We start from the raw sequence: 17,457 nt of genomic DNA on the forward strand, positions 1-17,457 counted from the left end.
GTTTACTTGATCCCTTAATATAATAGGTAAATACAAAAACTCTGAAAATGTATTCTGGGCTTGGAGCCTGTGGCTCAAGTGGCTAAGGCACCAGCCACATACATCTGAGCTGGCAGGTTCAAATCCAGCCAGGGCCCGCCAAACAACAATGATGGCTGCAACCAAAAAATAGCTGGGCATTGTGGCGGGTGCCTGTAATCGCAGCTGCTTGGGAGGCAGAGGCAGGAGAATCGCTTGAGCCCAGGAGTGGGAGGTTGCTGTGAGCTGTGATGCAACGGCACTCTACCCAGGGTAAAAGCTTGAGGCTCTGTCTCAAAAAAAAAAAATGTATTCTGATTGCCCTAGTAAAAGATAGGTATCTTTTGAGATTAAGAACATTGTGCCACTATCTATGCCAAGGCGGATGTTATTCTTCACTTCATAGCACTGTAGATCTTGGTTTTGGTCATAGCTCCCTCATTGTTGAGCCAGGAGTCAGGCAAAACTAGCCTATCTGGAAAAATCCAAACTTCTACAGAAGGCATTCATTTGCTAAAGGGTTATACATAGGTACATTGGACAGTTCTGCTGTAAATCATAGATCCCAAGACCCCATGAAGGGTCATCAGAATCCCTCTCTAATCCCTCCCCCAAACACCCTTAGAGTAAGCTACATCTAAACCAAAACACAGGCTCGGCGCCTGTAACTCAGTGGCTAGGGTGCCAGCCACATATGCTGAAGCTGGCAGGTTCAAATCCAGCCAGGGCCTGCCAAACAACAATGACAGCTACAAGCAAACAATAGCTGGGCGTTGTGGCTGATGCCAGCTACTTGGGAGGCTGAGGCAAGAGTATCGCTTAAGCCCAAGAGTTTGAGGTTGCTGTGAGCTGTGATGCTACGGCACTCCACTCAGGGCAACAGCTTGAAACTGTCTCAAAAAAATAAATAAATAAACCAAAAAAGATGAATGAACTGTTCTGCAGAGATCACAGTCTCATAGGCTACCACTATGGCTTTCTTGAACCCTTCACAGAAAAATCATTCCATATTGCAAGGTTAAATCTCTCACAATAGTAGTCTTTTACTTTTTTTATTTCCAAAGAGAACACTACTCCTTGTCCTGGGCTTGTGGCCAGGGTTAGGAGCACAGTACGTTCTACCTTAAAAGCTTTACAGGCTTACAAGATCTAGCCTCTGTTTTGTCCCTGTTATCTATGGTATTAACTAACAACAGCTGGTCCTGCACAAAACTATTCTGTGCAGAGGTTGACCTTCCAGACTATAGCTGCTCTGTTAACATAAGCCTATAGGTAAGAGGAAACAGGCTACTAGAGTCTGGGGATTGAATTAGATTTGGCCCCAGGATTTATTTGCAATAGCCTTATGCCAAGGCACTAATCAATGCTCAGAATCTCTCTTTGCTGTTTCCTTCAGACTCCTTACCAAGTCCACACGACTGACAATGACACGGAATGCAGTCTGGGCCCTGTCAAACCTCTGCCGAGGGAAGAACCCACCCCCAGAGTTTGCAAAGGTGAGAGAGTTACTTACCAGTCCCCAAGTTATGAGGTTCCTTCATATGGAGTTTTCAAAGTCTTAGGGGTACCCTCAAATCATGGGAAGCTGAAAGAGGCACTTGTCAGTGAATTAGGGAATCTGTCCAAGACAGTAAAGTAAAAGGGTAAGCCTAAAGGTTCTATGTAGGGCAGATGCTTGGAGTCAAGAATTATGTGGGGAAGAGAGGGTTGCAATGTTAGTGTTGATGATGGAGCTGATGTAGCCCTGTTCCGTGTGAATCTTCTCACTCTGCTTCCAACAGGTCTCTCCTTGTTTGCCAGTACTATCTCGCCTACTCTTCAGCAGTGATTCAGACTTGCTGGCAGATGCTTGCTGGGCCCTCTCTTATCTGTCTGATGGCCCAAATGAGAAGATCCAGGCGGTCATAGACTCTGGAGTCTGCCGGAGATTGGTAGAGCTGCTAATGTAAGTGGTCTCAGAAAAGGTTCCCCAAGCTGCTCCAAGTGCAGACTAAAGATGTGCAGTTAGCAATTTGCTGCCCTACTCAGAGGTCTAGAGCCCTGAGGATGCTGCCAACATTGGTGGTCAGCAGGGCTGAAAATGGTGTGTTGGCTCTATGCTGATCACATCTCCCTCCTTTGTAGGCACAATGATTATAAAGTGGCTTCCCCTGCCCTGAGAGCCGTGGGTAATATCGTCACTGGGGATGACATCCAGACCCAGGTAAGGAGGAGCAGGGTGCAGGATCTTAGACCAACTATGGGAGTGCACTGTGGACAAAAGCCACCCTGCCAAGGGCTGTAGTATTGATAGGCAGGGAATGAAAAGTTCTAGCTCTGTCACTCTATGTGATCATGGGAAACTTACTTCCTTTTCTATAAATTGGAAACAAAACATCATCCAGTGGGTGCTCGAGAAGGAAAACTAAATGCAATAACTAGACTTACTGCCTGGAATATTGTAAAGTAGTAAAGTTTAAGTCTTGGTCCCTTTGATATATTGAAAGCTATGGAACCCCGGCCCTACTTTCTTTAGGGCCACTTGGCCACTATCTTGTATTAATCTTGTGTAAATAACCCCTCCAGTAAGGACGCAGTGAATAAGGTTCCCCTACTCAAAGGGTGGAGATCTGGGTATTCTTAGGATCTTGAATAATTGGCCATAATTCTGTGGGATTCTTGACCAGTTCCTTACAGGTGAGCGGTCTCTCTTGAATCCATACACTCATTGTCTAGGTCATTTGTATGTGTACACACAAACACATCAAAATATAAATATTATCATTTTAATCATTTAAGTGGAATTTGTACATTCACATTTTCATTCCATTATCACCACTGTCCATCTATAGAACTTTTTCATCATCTCAAACAAACTCTGTATCCATTAAACAGGAACTTCCCATTCTTCCCTCCCCCACACCACCAAGTAACCACCATCCAACTTGTCCTGAGCTTAACCACTCCAGGTACCTCATATAAGTGGAAACATACAGGCTCTGCGCCTGTTGCCATAGTAGTTACGGCGCCAACCACATACACCGAGGGTGGTGGGTTCAAACCCGGCCTGGGCCAGCTAAACAACTGCAGCAACAACAACAACTTAGCTGGGCATTGTGGAGGGCATCTGTAGTCCCAGCTACTTGGAAGGCTGAGGCCAGAGAATCACTTAAGCTCAAGAGTTTGAGGTTGCTATGAGCTGTGATGGCACAGCACTCTATCGAGGGCGACATAATGAGACTCTGTTAAAAAAAAAAAGTAGAAACATATAGTACTTGTCCTTTTTCATCTGGTTTATTTCATTTAACTTAGATTCATCCATGTTGTACCATGTGTCCACTGATGGACGTTTGGGTTGTTTCCTCCTTTTAGCTATTGTGAATAATGCTGCTATGAACTTTGGTGCATGGGTATTTGTTGGAGTCCCTATTTTCAGTCCTTTTGGATGTATACCCAGAAGTGGAATTACTGAATTTGTGATCATTCTAAATTTTTGGAGAAGTCACCATACTTTTTTGTGGAACTACTATACCATTTTATATTCCCACTAGCAATGTACTATCTTCTAGTTTCCCCACAGCCTTCTAACACTTGCTGTTTTCTAGTTTTTGTGTTTTTTTTTTTTTTTTTTTTGAGATGGTATCTCCTTTTTTTAACATCTTTTTTCTTTTTTACATCTTTTATTTTAATTTTTAGAAATGGGGTCCTGCTATTTTGTCCAGGCTTGCCTTGAACTCCTGGGCTTAAGTGATCCTCCTGCCTCAGCATTCCAAGTAGTTGTAAGCACTACCACACCCAGCTTATTCTGATATCTTGATGTACAAAAGTTTTAAATTTTGGTTAAGTTCAGATTATTTAATTTTTTTTTTTCTTTTTTTAAAGACAGAGTCTTAACTCTGTTGCCCAGGCTAGAATGCCTTGGCGTCAGTCTAGCTCACGGAAACCTCAAATTCCTAGGTTTAAGCAATCCTCCTGCCTTAGCCTCCCGAGTCTCTAGGACTACAGGTGCCTGCCACAATGCCCAGCTAATTTTTTTTCTATTTTTAGTAGAGATGGTCACTTTTGCTCAGGCTGGTCTTGAACTCCTGAGCTCAAGTAGTCTTCCCACTTGAGAAGAATTCAGGCATGAGCCACTGCACCCAGCCCTTATCTAATTTTTTTTCCTTTTCCTGTGCTTTTTGTGTTCTAGGTAATTCTAAACTGTTCAGCCCTCCCTTGCCTTCTTCACTTGTTGAGCAGCCCCAAGGAGTCAATCCGGAAGGAAGCTTGCTGGACCATTTCAAATATCACAGCTGGCAACAGGGCTCAAATACAGGTATAACAAGAAGGAAGTGGAGGGGTAGAGAGACACAGTAACATGAGGATGATGAGATGTTTGTTTCCAGAAAAAGAGAATATTTTTTTTTTTTTTAAGTTTTATTTCATTATTTTTTTATTTTTTGCAGTTTTTGGCTGGGGCCAGGTTTGAACCTGCCACCTCTGGTATATGGGGCTGGTGCCCTACTCCTTGAGCCACAGGCTCCACCCCAGAAAAAAAGAATTTGTTTCCCTTTAGAAATTTGAGTCAGCATGTGTTGTTGGTCGAATCTGTGTAGATGAAGTTGGTTCATCTGTAGCCTATCACATATATGGGAAGAGCAAAAGAGAACAACCATGAGGGGGATAATGTCTTAACTAAGTCTTAGCTGATTTGGGGGCTGGATTTTCTTTTTCCTCTTGAAGTGACTTTTTCCCTCCATCCCCCTTCTCTCATTCCTGTCTCAGGCTGTTATAGATGCAAATATCTTCCCTGTGTTGATCGAAATCCTTCAGAAAGCAGAGTTCCGTACAAGGAAAGAGGCAGCCTGGGCCATCACGAATGCCACATCAGGAGGAACTCCTGAGCAGATCAGGTATCCTATTCCTTTCCCATGGCCTTGAATGGTATGTGTGCTCTCCCTGTTTGCTAATAGTTTACAGATGACTTCTAAACTGCTTTTGCTTGGATAGATATGCCCCCTACCTAGTCCAGCTACAATAGGGTTGAACTGGTGAGCTGCTATAGTACATTGGAATCTGGAATTGATTCTTGTAGATTATGATATGTGTTATCTATTTTCCCTCCTGGAGAAGAGAAACCTATGACATGGGTCCTTCCTCTATCTCTTTCTACCCTCCAAAAGACAGAAATCTATGCAATTATAATTATTCATACAAATGAAGGGCAAAACTTGCTGTGGCTCAATCAAAGTAACTTGGGAAATCATTTTAGGGATGAGAATTGAGAAAAGCAAATAAGAAGCTATTTTGTGTGTGTACTCTTATTTTAGTTCCCACTATCTGACCATGAGTAGGAGTGTTAGGAATTAGAAAAAGTGTATTACTCTTCACTTGCCTACTTAGGGGAAGTATGTATAGTCAGTATATATAAAGCCTTAGGAGACCTGGCATCGTGGCTTATTCCTATAATCCAAGCACTGTTGAAAGGCCCAGGCAGCAGTGAGGTGGGGATCACTTGAAGTCAAGAGTTCAAGACCAGCCTGAGCAAGAGCGAGGCGGTGTTTCTTCTAAAAGTAGCAGAACTGATGATGCATGCTACTTAGTAAGGTGAGGCAGGAGGATCACATGAGCACAGGAGTTTGAGGTTGCTGTGAACTATTATGACACCACTGTACTCTAGCTCAGGGTGACAAGAGTAAGACTCTGCCTTTAAAAAAAAAAAAGATAAAAAACAGTTTGGAGCCAGATTATAGATTCTATTGTAATGCCATAGAACTTGAACTCTGGGGAAATAGGGACCCTATGAATTTTTTTTTTTTTTTTTAAGACAGTGTCTACTCTGTCACCTGGACTAAAGTGCAGTGGTGTCATCATAGGTCACTGGAACCTGAGTTCAACAGTTCTGCCTCAGCTCTCTGAGTAGCTGGGACTACAGGTGCATGCCACCACACCTGGCTAATTTTTCTATTTTTAGTAGGGACAGGGTCTTGCTTTTACTCAGGCTGGTCTCATGCAGTACTCCCAAAGTGTTAGTACAGGTGTGTGCCGTCGTACCTGGCCTCTGAAAAACTTTAAGTAGGGAAATGATGTGTTCAAAGTGGTAATCTTACCACCAAGGAGACACTGGAGGTGAGGAGGAGGAGTGTATGGTTGTATCCACATGTAAAATGAACTAGACCATAGTAATGGGAAGGTGGCGAGATAGAGACAGAGAAAAGCAGTCATCAAGACTCAGTAGAGCAGGCCAGGCACAGTGGCTTACGTCTGGGAGGCCAAGGCAGATGGATTGCTTGAGCTCAGGAGTTCAATACCAGCCTGAGCAAGAACAAGACCCCGTCTCTACTGAAACTAGAAAAATTAGCTGGGCATTAGGGGCCCACACCTGTCCCAGCTACTTGGGAGGCTAGGGCAAGAGGATTGCTTGAGCCCAAGAATTTGAGGTTTCTGTGAGCTATCATGATGCCATGACACTCTAACCAGGGTGACAGTGAGATTCTGTCGCATAAAAAGAAGAGGCTAGGCGCCTGTGGCTCAAGCGGCTAAGGCACCAGCCACATACACCTGAGATGGCGGGTTCGAATCCAACCCGGGATCGCCGAACAACAATGACAGCTGCAACCAAAAAATAGCCAGGTGTTGTGGCAAGCGCCTGTAGTTCTAGGTACTTGGGAGGTGGAGGCAGGAGAATCGCTTGAGCCCAGGAATTGGAGGTTGCTGTGAGCTGTGATGCCATGGCACTCTACCCAGGATGACAGCTTGAGGCTCTGTCTCAAAAAAAAGAAAAGATGAGGTACAGTGAATTGCTGAAATACTGACACGTATGAGGGAGACACTGGCCAACGCACCTGCCCAGCACTTCACTTCCCCTGCATTAGTTTAGAACTTGCTTGGTTTCTGGCCCTCAGGTACCTGGTCTCACTGGGCTGCATCAAACCCCTGTGTGATTTGCTGACTGTCATGGATTCAAAGATTGTGCAAGTGGCCCTCAATGGACTGGAGAACATCCTGCGGCTTGGAGAGCAAGAAGGCAAGCGCAGTGGCTCAGGGGTTAATCCCTATTGTGGCCTCATCGAGGAAGCCTATGGTAGGTGCCCTCTCCCCAGCTTCACCTCTCCATCACATAGAGAGATTCTAGGCCAGAACCTGAGGACTCGAGGCCTCCAGCGTGGTATACATGTGTGAGGGAATACATGGCGAGCATCCGTAGCTTCTGTGAGACTTGCATCTGTATCTCTAAACACAGTTAAGAACTCCTGCTCTGGGTGGCGCCTGTGGCTCAAGGAGTAGGGCGCTGGTTCCATATGCCGGAGGTGGCGGGTTCAAACCCAGCCCTGGCCAAAAAAAAAAAGAACTCCTGCTCTCACCAACTTACCTCATCCACAGAGTTTCAGATGATACCATAGGTGTAATGGGCATGTACTAAGTTAAATCTAGTTTTATACCACCAGTTTTTCTCCTGAGGCACAGTATATCAGTTCTCTTTCTGATAGGCTAATAAGTAGTTATGGTACAGATGCAAAGATAAAGATCCAAAACTGGTAATAGAATAAGGAGCTTATAAGGCATGTGTTTTCCACCAGAGTTTCTAGCAAGTTCCAGTAAGAGTGCTAGGGAGCATTCTGAACCATTTTCAGTTCTAATTGCTGCCCAATTCAAAAGAAAGAAGGGAGAAAAGTACTAGATTGACTCATCACCCATCTGTGAGAAGAAAGGCTGGTGATTTGCTTAAACCATGCAGCTAGTTTAAAGCAGAATCAGGAATAGAACCTCTTTAACTGGCTCAGCACCTGTTGCTCAGTGGTTAGGGCACCAGCCACATATACTGAGGCGGGTGGGTTCAAACCCGACCCAGACCTGCTAAAACAACAATGACAACTGCAACAACAACAACAAAAAATAGCTGGGCATTATGGCAGGTGCCTATAGTCCCAGCTACTTGGGAGGCTAAGGCAAGAGAATCGCTTAATTAAACCCAAGAATTTGAGGTTGCTGTGAGTTGTGATGCCACAGCATGCTACCGAGGGTGACATAGTGAGACTCTATCTCAAAAAAAAAAAAAAAAAAAGGCTCAGCAACTATAGCTCAGTGGCTAGGGTGACAGCCACATACACTGGAGCTGGCAGGTTCAAATCTGGCTCATGTCTGCCAAACGACGACAGCTATAAACAAAAAAATAGTTGAGTGTTGTGGCAGGCTCCTGTAGTCCCAGCTACTTGGGAGGCTGAGGCAAGAGAATCGCTTAAGCCAAGTGCTTGAGGTTGCTGTGAGCTGTGATACCATGGCACTCTACCGAGGGTGACATAGTGAGACTCTGTCTCAAAAAGAAAAAAAAGAACCTCTTTAATTCACATTTTGGTCTGTTTCCTTTGGAATTCTGTAGTTTAGGGAAGAGATCTTTTTTTGGGGGGGTGGGGAGAGACAGAGTCTCATTCTGTCACCCTGGGTAGAGTGCCATGGCATTACAACTCACAGCAGCCTCAAACTCCTAGGCTTAAGCAATTCTTTTGCCTCAGCCGCCCAAGTAGCTGGGACTACGAGCTCCTGCCACAACACCCAGCTATTTTTTTGTTGCAGTTGTCATTGATGTTTAGCTGGCCTGGGCCAGGTTTGAATATACCACCCTCAGTGCATATGGTCAGCGCCTTAACCACTGTGCTATGGGCACCACCAGAGATTTTTTTTTTTTTTTTTTTTTGAGACAGAGTCTCAGCATGTGGCCCTCGGTAGAGTGCTGTGGCATCACAGCTCACAGTAACCTCAAATCTTGGGCTTAAGCGATTCTCTTGCCTCAGTCTCCCAAGTAGCTGGGTCTATAGGTGACAGTACAATGCCTGGCTATTTTTTTGTTGCAATTGTCATTATTGTTTAGCTGGCCCAGGGTAGATTCAAACCCGCCACCCTCGGTGTATGTGGCTGGCACCGTAACCACTGCTACTGGCACCGAGCCTAGGGAAAAGATATTGACTCTTTTGGGTCCAAGAATGATCTGATTGTATTACTTGTTTTTTAAGCACTGACAGAGAAGGAAAAATAGATAAATGTTTCATCTGATAGAAAAGTACCCACACTTCACTCTCTGCTTCCTTCTTGCTCCCGTAGGCTTGGATAAAATTGAATTTCTCCAGAGCCACGAGAACCAGGAGATATACCAGAAGGCCTTTGACCTCATCGAGCACTACTTTGGTGTAGAAGACGATGATAGCAGCCTGGCTCCCCAAGTGGATGAAACACAACAACAGTTCATCTTCCAACAGCCTGAGGCCCCCATGGAGGGTTTCCAGCTATAATATCTGCCTCCGGGGAGGGGAGGGGATGGGAAGCACCACCAACCAGCAGAAGAGCAGCCCCTCTGGTGGGCGGAAAACCAGCTGCCCCACCATCAGCCACCACACACCTCTGCTGCCCTGGAGACTGTGCTCTTGACCTGCTCCGCCCCCTTCCCTGGAGGGCATACCCTCTGGACAGACAGAACCATCTGAGGCTCACATTTGGGTTTTGTGACAAGAAGGGGACGTGTTGGGTTTTTCTTCCTTACACTTTATTTTGGCTGCACACATGTCTTTAACCCAGGAGCCCAGGGGTAGACGAAGGAGGACTAAGGTAATCAATTTGCACCTTTTTTTATTTTTATTTTTTCTTTTTTTCTTTAGTGGTGACTTACTTCCCTTTTATCTTTTTCATCCTTCCCAGTCGTCTGCCCTGATCTGTATAACTCTTATCTCGGGTACTTGAGCAGATGGAATATTCCAGAGGTGGGAGGTGGGAGGGGAAGGAAGAAATCCAAAACAAAGTATTCTTGCTCTGACAGAATATTAATCTTGTATGCTTGGATTGAGTTATTTAATTTTTTTTTTTTTTTTTTTTTTGCACATTTTTCTTGTATTAAGATTGCTCTTCTCAAGAGCCATGAGTTCATGGTTTAGGAATCCCAGCTGCCAGCATTGCCTGAGACTAGGGGCAGATGGGGAGGCTGCCATGAAATAGGCCCCTCTCTCCCTCTAACCCCTTGCCCAGATCTCTTTAGTTTGGGAGATCCCCCTAACTTTACTAGGGCAAGTATACCAGTGGGAGTGGAGGGGAGGGAGGAGTATAGGCCTTCAGACAGGGCTTCCCACATGTAGCTACTGATCCCCTGTTTCCTACCCACCTTCCAAATGGTGCGACCCAACTTCATTTGTTTACTTGAAAATTCCCCTCAGGGTTGAATGAACCTCTGAGGTGGCTGTATTCTCCTAAGCTCAAGACAGGGGCTGTGGTCCTTCCTTTCTCCTGAGGAGAAAGTCCTTGTTCTGGTGACCTATAAATTGCAGAGGAGGCTGGAGTGAGAGTGTCAATGTATTGGGATAGTCAGGGATCCTTGCCTTTGGCCTTTCTTCTTCTTCCTCTTCCATAGTTGGATCATGTATATTTTACTTCCAAAGGAGAGAATGTCAAAAGTTCTGTATTTTTTATATTCTATATATATTAGGTAGGTCAATCTTAATTGGTCTCAAGAGGAAGAACTATCTGTAAGTAGGATACTGTGTGGAAGAGCAAAAACAAATGTGGAAGCTCCCTTGCTCAGGAGGCCTGAGTGTGGTCCATTTCTTTTCTGCTTGGATTCTGGACTACCACCTGGGGCCAACTCTCAGTTCTGGAGCCTTTATAAAGCAGGTCAGCATGGTCAGATTGCCCTAGCACCTGAAAGGAGCAACAATGGCCTCAGGGCCTATCCACGTTGACCACTCTAGTCGTTAACTGCTGCAGGAAACCCAGAAAGTAGTTTGTCTTCTCAAATTCAGTCTCAATACATATAAGTTATCACACATGGTGGTGTTTCCTATTATCCCAGAAATTTAGCAGCCTGAATACCTTTGTGAGAGCTATTGATACCCTCCCTGTTAGGGATCCTTGTACCTGGTTTCAGTTTTCTCTTCTTGGTGACAGTTATAATCCAGATGTCTTTTCCTTCTCTTTGAGTAAAGCTAGTGCAGTGCCTATGCCTCTGGATGGATTACATGTTCTGATAAAGCCCCGTTGTTAGACATGGGAGAGGAGGAAGTGTCAGATAAGTGTAGACCAACTGTGGAGCTGAAGGCACAATCCCGCTCCTGCCTCCCCTCTGTGGTGTCCTGCTCCAACCTGAACTTTTCCTCCCCTAGAAACAATGCCATTCTGGCTCCCATTCCTACACATTCCCTTCTGGCTCAGGTGAAATCCATGCCCCTCTTATAGATCTAAACTTCAGTGCTTATTTTGGCCATTGGTCTTGAATTTACTCTCCCCTGGTGTTGAAGTTGAACTCCAAAGCCATTTTCTGAGGAAGTTGGTTTAGAGCTGGCAGCTATCACTGAAAAATCACACCAATGTTGGACTGCTTTGGTTAGTCAGATGCTCCTCAAAGCTTGGGAATGATGGCTACCAACCCCCAATCTCCCAGGGAGTCAGGGAGCAGGACCTTTTTTTCACTTGACCTTCTACCTCCATTACAAAACTATTCTCTTTATAGTTGAAAGAAAAGCTCTTATCCACCGTCTCCCCATCATTCTTATCCAAAGGGTAGTGCAATTTACTAGGATCTACTTTGTACATTTCAGGCAATAGTTAAATCCCTGACATTGGGGCCAAATTCCCAGTGTGAGACATACAAATCCTACTTTCCCAACTATTTCTCCAAAATCTACTTTGGGTTCAGCTCTAGGTCTTGTACCAGATGAAAGTTTTTGTTTGTTTGTTGTTTTTTTGTCATCTGGCTGCTGTTTAAAGCCATTTTTCTCTAAGGACTTCAAAGGTTAAATTCTATTGGGGGCACAATGTGAAAACAGATTTCTCAGAGAAAAGTTGCCTCTAGGAGCTTTCATTTATGTCTTCCCCAGACCATGTTTTCCCATTAACTTCCTCTAATCCCTTTCAACCAACAAGTGAAGTTCTTCCAACTGACAGAGGCAGTACTATCATTTTTTATACTTCTTCTCTTCGTTGGTCATCTTTTGAAGCAAATATTTATTTAGGCCAAGCTTCTGAGCCACTCTTCATGGGCAGCCCCCATCTGGACCCCACACCCTGGCCGATGTGAGGTCAAAGGCTAAGATCTCTGATGCAGGTGGAGGTATCTAGATATAGATTAAGAGAAACAAGGAGTCTTTTTCTTAGTTGATGTATTCAAATATCGTTTTAAGCAGTGCCAGCTATTTTTTATAGCCAACCGCTCTAGGCATTTTACCCCCAGTCTTCTCTAATACTAACAGGTTCACTGTTCTTAGAAGTCTCCCTTCAATTCCCAGCCTCCCAGTGGCTGCCTGGCCTTGATGTTGGCTGCTGCAACCCTCTGACAGAACCACATGGGTCCCACCCTCAACTGGCCAGTCTGGTTACTTGGGTCAGTGGACACAAATGACACCTCCAAGGAATAGGTGGTTGATGACTTCAGTTGGGGCGGGAGGACCCTGGGGTTTGTTCCTTATATAGAACCTCTAGATCTACTTTTTCTTTTTTTTTTTTGGCTGGGGACGGGTTTGAACCCACCACCTCCGGTATATGGGGCTGGCGCCCTATTCCTTTGAGCCGCAGGCACCACCCCTAGATCTACTTTTTCAACTCTCTGCCCTGGAAACCATCTTTTAGGAGCTTTATTTTTTCTTTTCTTTTTCTTTTTTTTGAGCTGAACTGCACTGATTATAGCTGCTATGATATTTAGTTAAGGAAGAGGAATAGAAGACTCAACACAGACTTTCTATTTCTCTCAAGCCAAACCAGTTTAAAAAGAAAACTGTCTATCAGAATGAACTGTACTTCCATTTTCTCATGTCTACCTGCCTTTGCTCCCCACCTTAGAGTTGTACCTGTTTTTACCAAACTAAAAGGAAAGAAGGAAACCTAGCAATACTAACCTCACCTCACATTCCCCTCTTCTGAAGGCCCCAGCTTTTTTGTTCAGGCCTTCTCTCCTGCCACTTCTCTCCTAGACTCACTTAGTTTGGTATCCATTCTGATACCCATCCAGAATCTATTGGGTATTCTTCAATAGATTCATCTTATGGCTTAGATTCTAAGTTGAAGATAGGAGGCCAGTTTTTCCAGGTCCCAGCACATAGTCCAGGGAACCAGAAGGAAGAACAGGTTGGCTGGGGGTCTCAGGAATATTTGTACCTGCCTGCCTCCATGGCAGCCTGGGGAAGGGTGCAGCACATAGTGCACCAAGCCATGGGAAACATCTTCCAGATAGTGCTATCCTGGAAGTTAGTCAGTGTGAGACTGAGAGATTGCTCCAAATAAATTTCTTCCACAGCCATTTAGTACTGCACATTCTAGACTAAACCAGCCTTTGTCCAGTATTTTTTCTGTTGTAGCTTTTGCATTCTTTTGTTACGCCAACAAGCTGAGAATTTGCCCCTACTGATAACCATTAGGTGGGCACTAGCTGCCCTTTGGCCAAGGCCTTCAGAAATGTTTCAGTCATCCCATTGTCTATCTCCTATCCCGAACCCCAGATTAAGACCATGGCAAGGGAAGAATTTGAGATTAAGAGCAACCAAATCTCTTAATTAATTAAAGCTGTTATTTTTCCTCTGAGAGGGCATTTTGTTGCAGACATAAAGCTGGCTATGGGAGTTAGAAGAGGCAGCATTAAATTTTGGGCCCAGAACACCATGGGAGAAAGGTTTGTGTGGTGTATTTCAGTGGGCTTGGACCTATCTATCTTCTTCTGGACCAGCCAGAAGAGGACTGCGTTCCTGTAACAATATGCCATGCCATAAGCAATGAAGGAAGTAAGCGCAGAGATCCCAAGACTGGCTAGGAACCTCTGACAGAGGATGTCCTTAAAGAGTTTACATCTACATGAACCTTCATACTCTGGAGTTGGGTAATGGCTTTTTCAGCCAGCTTTTGTGGGAGCTGCCTTTGATTGACCTATTCAACAAGGAAAGGGTATAGGGTGCTAGCCACACCACAGACAAAATGTCCTCTAAGAACAGCTTGGGTTTCCAGTTCTGGACCTTAGGAAGGTGAACTAAATCCTCCTCCCTGGTTTTTCTTTCCAAATTAATTTGATTTTATTTTTCTAACAACTATAAACTCTGGCTATTTTCCATGTTCTCAGGGCCCCTGGGTAGACAGACAAAGTTTGATGATTTCAGAGCAGACATAGGCCAAGAAACCGTGACATTGAGTGTGCTGAGTCCAGACAAATGATATTTATATACACATCCAAATTTGAAGAGAAAATGTATTTCTTTAGGTTTGAAACACTGTAATAGATATAAAGCAAAAATAAAAACATGTTGCAAAGTTCTAAATTGTCCTCTTTGGCTTGGAGTGACCCTAGACTGGATTTTTAGGAAGTGAATGAGAAGATGTCTAAACTTGTAGCTCAACTGTGGAAATAAGAATTAAACCAACCTGGCCTGGTACAGTGGCTCACACCTACAATCCTAGCACTCTGGGGACCAAGGTGGTGGATTGCTTGAGCTCAGGAATTCAAAATCTTCCTAAGCAAGTGTAAGACTCCATCTCTACTAAAAATAGAAAAATTAGCTGGGTATTGTGGCAGGCATTTTTAGTCCCAGCCACTGGGGAGACTAAGGCAGGAAGATCCCTTGACCCCAGGAGTTTAAGGTCGCAGTGACTGTACTCTACCCAGGGCAACAGAGTGAAACTGTTGTCTCAAACAGAAGAAAAAAAAAAACAAAACAAGATAGCAACCTGCCCAGCTATAAAGGTTTTAAAAAATTAGCTTTATTGGCCCAGTGCCCGTAGCACAGTGGTTATGGTGTCAGCCACATACGAGGCTGGTGGGTTTGAGCCTGGCCAAGGCCAGCTAAACGATGACAACTGCAACAACAAAATAGCCGGGCGTTGTGGGCGCCTGTAGCCTTAGCTACTTGGGAGACTGAGGCAAGAGAATCACTTAAGGCCGAGAGTTTGAGGTGACTGTGAGCTGTGATGCCACAGCACTCTACCGAGGGTGACACAATGAAACTGTCTCAAGAAAAAAATCAGCTTTATTGAAATACAGTTGACATACAATAAATTGTACAATTTGATAAATTGAGATGTATCCACTCATAAAGTCACCACAATTAAGATCATTACCATATCCTCCTATGACTTAGGAGGTCCTAAGTCATAAGTTTCCCACTTGGGAATCCCTGTTTCTTGCCCCACCCCGCCCCCAGCTACTACTGATCTGTGTCTGTCACTATAGTTTGCATTTTCTGGAGTTTCTCCAAATGATTTTTATTTAGTTTCATCAGCACCACTCCAGAACCCTTTGAGCCTGCTGATGTTAAATAGTTCACAAACTCCTCCCTTCAATTCTGATCAATTTCTAAAGCAGAGATAACAGACAAGTAGTCAAAAAAGTTGACTGAACCCTTTGGTGGTGCCTGTGGCTCAAAGGAGTAGGGTGCCAGCCCCACATGCCAGAGGTGGTGGGTTCAAACCCAGCCCTGGCCAAAAAAAAAAAAGTTGACTGAACCCAAAAGGAAGTTTCTGGTTGGCAGTGTGTCTTTAAATTTTAACTAGTTGCCAACTTTTTAAAAAATCAAGGAATAGGTTCAGTGCCCGTAGCTCAGTGGTTAGGGTGCTGGCCACATAGACCGGGGCTGGCAGGTTCAAACCCACCCCTGGCCTGCTAAACAATAACAACTACCAAAAAAAAAACAAAACAGGCAGGCGTTGTGGTGGGTGCCTGTAGCCCCAGATACTTGGGAGGCTGAGGCACAGAGAATCGCTTAAGCCCAAGAGTTTGAGGTTGCTGTGAGCTGTGCAGCCACAGCACTCTACTGAGGGATGACATAGTAAAACTCTTGTCTCAAAAAAAAAAAAAAATCAAGGAATAGCTATCTTGAAAAGTACTATCTGGGCTCGGCACCTATAGCTCAAGTAGCTAGGGTACCAGCCACATACACGGGAGCTGGCAGGTTCAAATCCAGCCCCGGCCTGCCAAACAACAATGACAAGTATAACCAAAAAATAGCCAGGCATTGTGGCAGGCACCTGTAGTCCTAGCTACTTGGGAGGCTGAGGCAAGAGGATCAGTTAAGCCCAAGAGTTTAAGGTTGCTGTAAGCTGTAACGCTACAACACTCCACCGGGGTGACAACTTGAGACTGTCTCAAAAAAAAAAAAAAAATACTATCTGGCACTATTGGGCCTGGGTTTCTGTTTGGAAGTAATTTGCAAGAGCTGCTCTATTTTATGATAATCAATACCATTGCAGTTGTCTGCCTGAGTTTGACAATTTTAATAGTGTTACTATATGCTATTTTATAGCAAAGGAAAAAGTTACTTTTTTTTTTGAGAAAGAGCCTCAAGCCTTTGCCCTGGGTACAGTGCTGTGGCATAACAGCTCACAGCAACCTCCAACTCCTGGGCTTACACGATTCTCTTGCCTCAGCCTCCCAAGTAGCTGAGACTACAGGCACCCGCCACAACGCCCGGCTATTTTTTAGTTGTAGTTGTCATCGTTGTTTGGCAGGCCCGGGCTGGATTCTAACCTGGCAGCTCAGGTGTACGGGCTGGCGCTTTAGCCACTTAAGCTACAGGCACCAAGCCAACTTTGTATTTATTTATTTATTTTTTTGAGACAGAGTCTCAAGCTGTCACCCTGGCTAGAATGCTGTGGCATCATAGCTCACAGCAACCTCAAAATCTTGGGCTCAAGCAATCCTCTGGCCTGTTTTTCTATTTTTAGTAGAGACAGGGTCTCAATTCTTTTGCTCAGGCTGGCCTCAAACCCATGAGCTCAGGTAATCCACCCACCTCAGCCTCCCAGAGTGCTGGGATTACAGGCGTGAGCCACTGTGCCACCTTTTTTGGGGGGGGGACAATCTCTCTTTATAGCCCTCAGTAGAGTGCTATGGCATCATAGCTCACAGCAACCTCAAACTCTTGGGCTCAAGTGATTATCTTGCCTCAGCCTCCTGAGTAGCTGGAACTACAGGCGCCCGCCACCAACGCCCAGCTATTTTTGCTCAGGCTAGTCTAGAATACATCTGAGCTCAAGCATCTACCCACCTTGGCGTCCCAGAGTGCTAGGATTACAGGCATGAGCCACCCCCAAAAAAGTAACTTTTTTTAAATTTAAATTTTTATTTTTACATATACATGTGTTAATTATGTAAAAAGTAACTTCTTTAACAGTTTGTCAAAATTATTCTTGCCTGGCTCAGAGGCCATTGCACAGTACTTACAGCTCCAGCCACATACACTGAAGTTGGCAGGTTTGAATCTAGCCTGGGCCAGCTAAAACATTGACAACTGCAACAAAAAATAGCCAGGCGTTGTGGTGGGTGTCTGTAGTCCCAGCTACTTGGGAGGCTGAGGCAAGAGAATTGCTTAAGCCCAAGAGTTTGAGGTTGCTGCGAGATGTGATGCCATGGCATTTAGCCAAGGGTGACATAGTGAGGCTCTGTCTCAAAAAAAAAGTATTCTTGCCTGTTTTACTCATAATACCCCTCCTAGCCCTTGGAGACCACTATTGACCTTTCTGCTCCACCCT

General features: G+C 44.7%; 1 protein-coding gene across 3 annotated transcripts in view; it reads left to right on the forward strand.

Annotated features, from left to right (window-relative positions):
* Nucleotides 1-14,247, forward strand: part of KPNA6 (karyopherin subunit alpha 6) — a 59,231-nt gene extending 44,984 nt beyond the window's left edge. For all 3 annotated transcript variants that reach the window (XM_053575568.1, XM_053575567.1, XM_053575566.1), the window contains 7 exons: nucleotides 1,415-1,514; nucleotides 1,800-1,963; nucleotides 2,143-2,221; nucleotides 4,187-4,312; nucleotides 4,762-4,889; nucleotides 6,882-7,060; nucleotides 9,076-14,247. In XM_053575568.1, the coding sequence (XP_053431543.1) occupies nucleotides 1,415-1,514; nucleotides 1,800-1,963; nucleotides 2,143-2,221; nucleotides 4,187-4,312; nucleotides 4,762-4,889; nucleotides 6,882-7,060; nucleotides 9,076-9,263 (964 nt within the window). In that variant the 3' untranslated portion in view covers nucleotides 9,264-14,247. The remainder of the gene's footprint in view (nucleotides 1-1,414; nucleotides 1,515-1,799; nucleotides 1,964-2,142; nucleotides 2,222-4,186; nucleotides 4,313-4,761; nucleotides 4,890-6,881; nucleotides 7,061-9,075) is intronic.
* The last annotated feature ends 3,210 nt before the right edge of the window (nucleotides 14,248-17,457 follow it).

The sequence above is a fragment of the Nycticebus coucang genome, chromosome 22, assembly GCF_027406575.1.
Source record: "Nycticebus coucang isolate mNycCou1 chromosome 22, mNycCou1.pri, whole genome shotgun sequence".
NCBI classification, from domain to species: domain Eukaryota; kingdom Metazoa; phylum Chordata; class Mammalia; order Primates; family Lorisidae; genus Nycticebus; species Nycticebus coucang.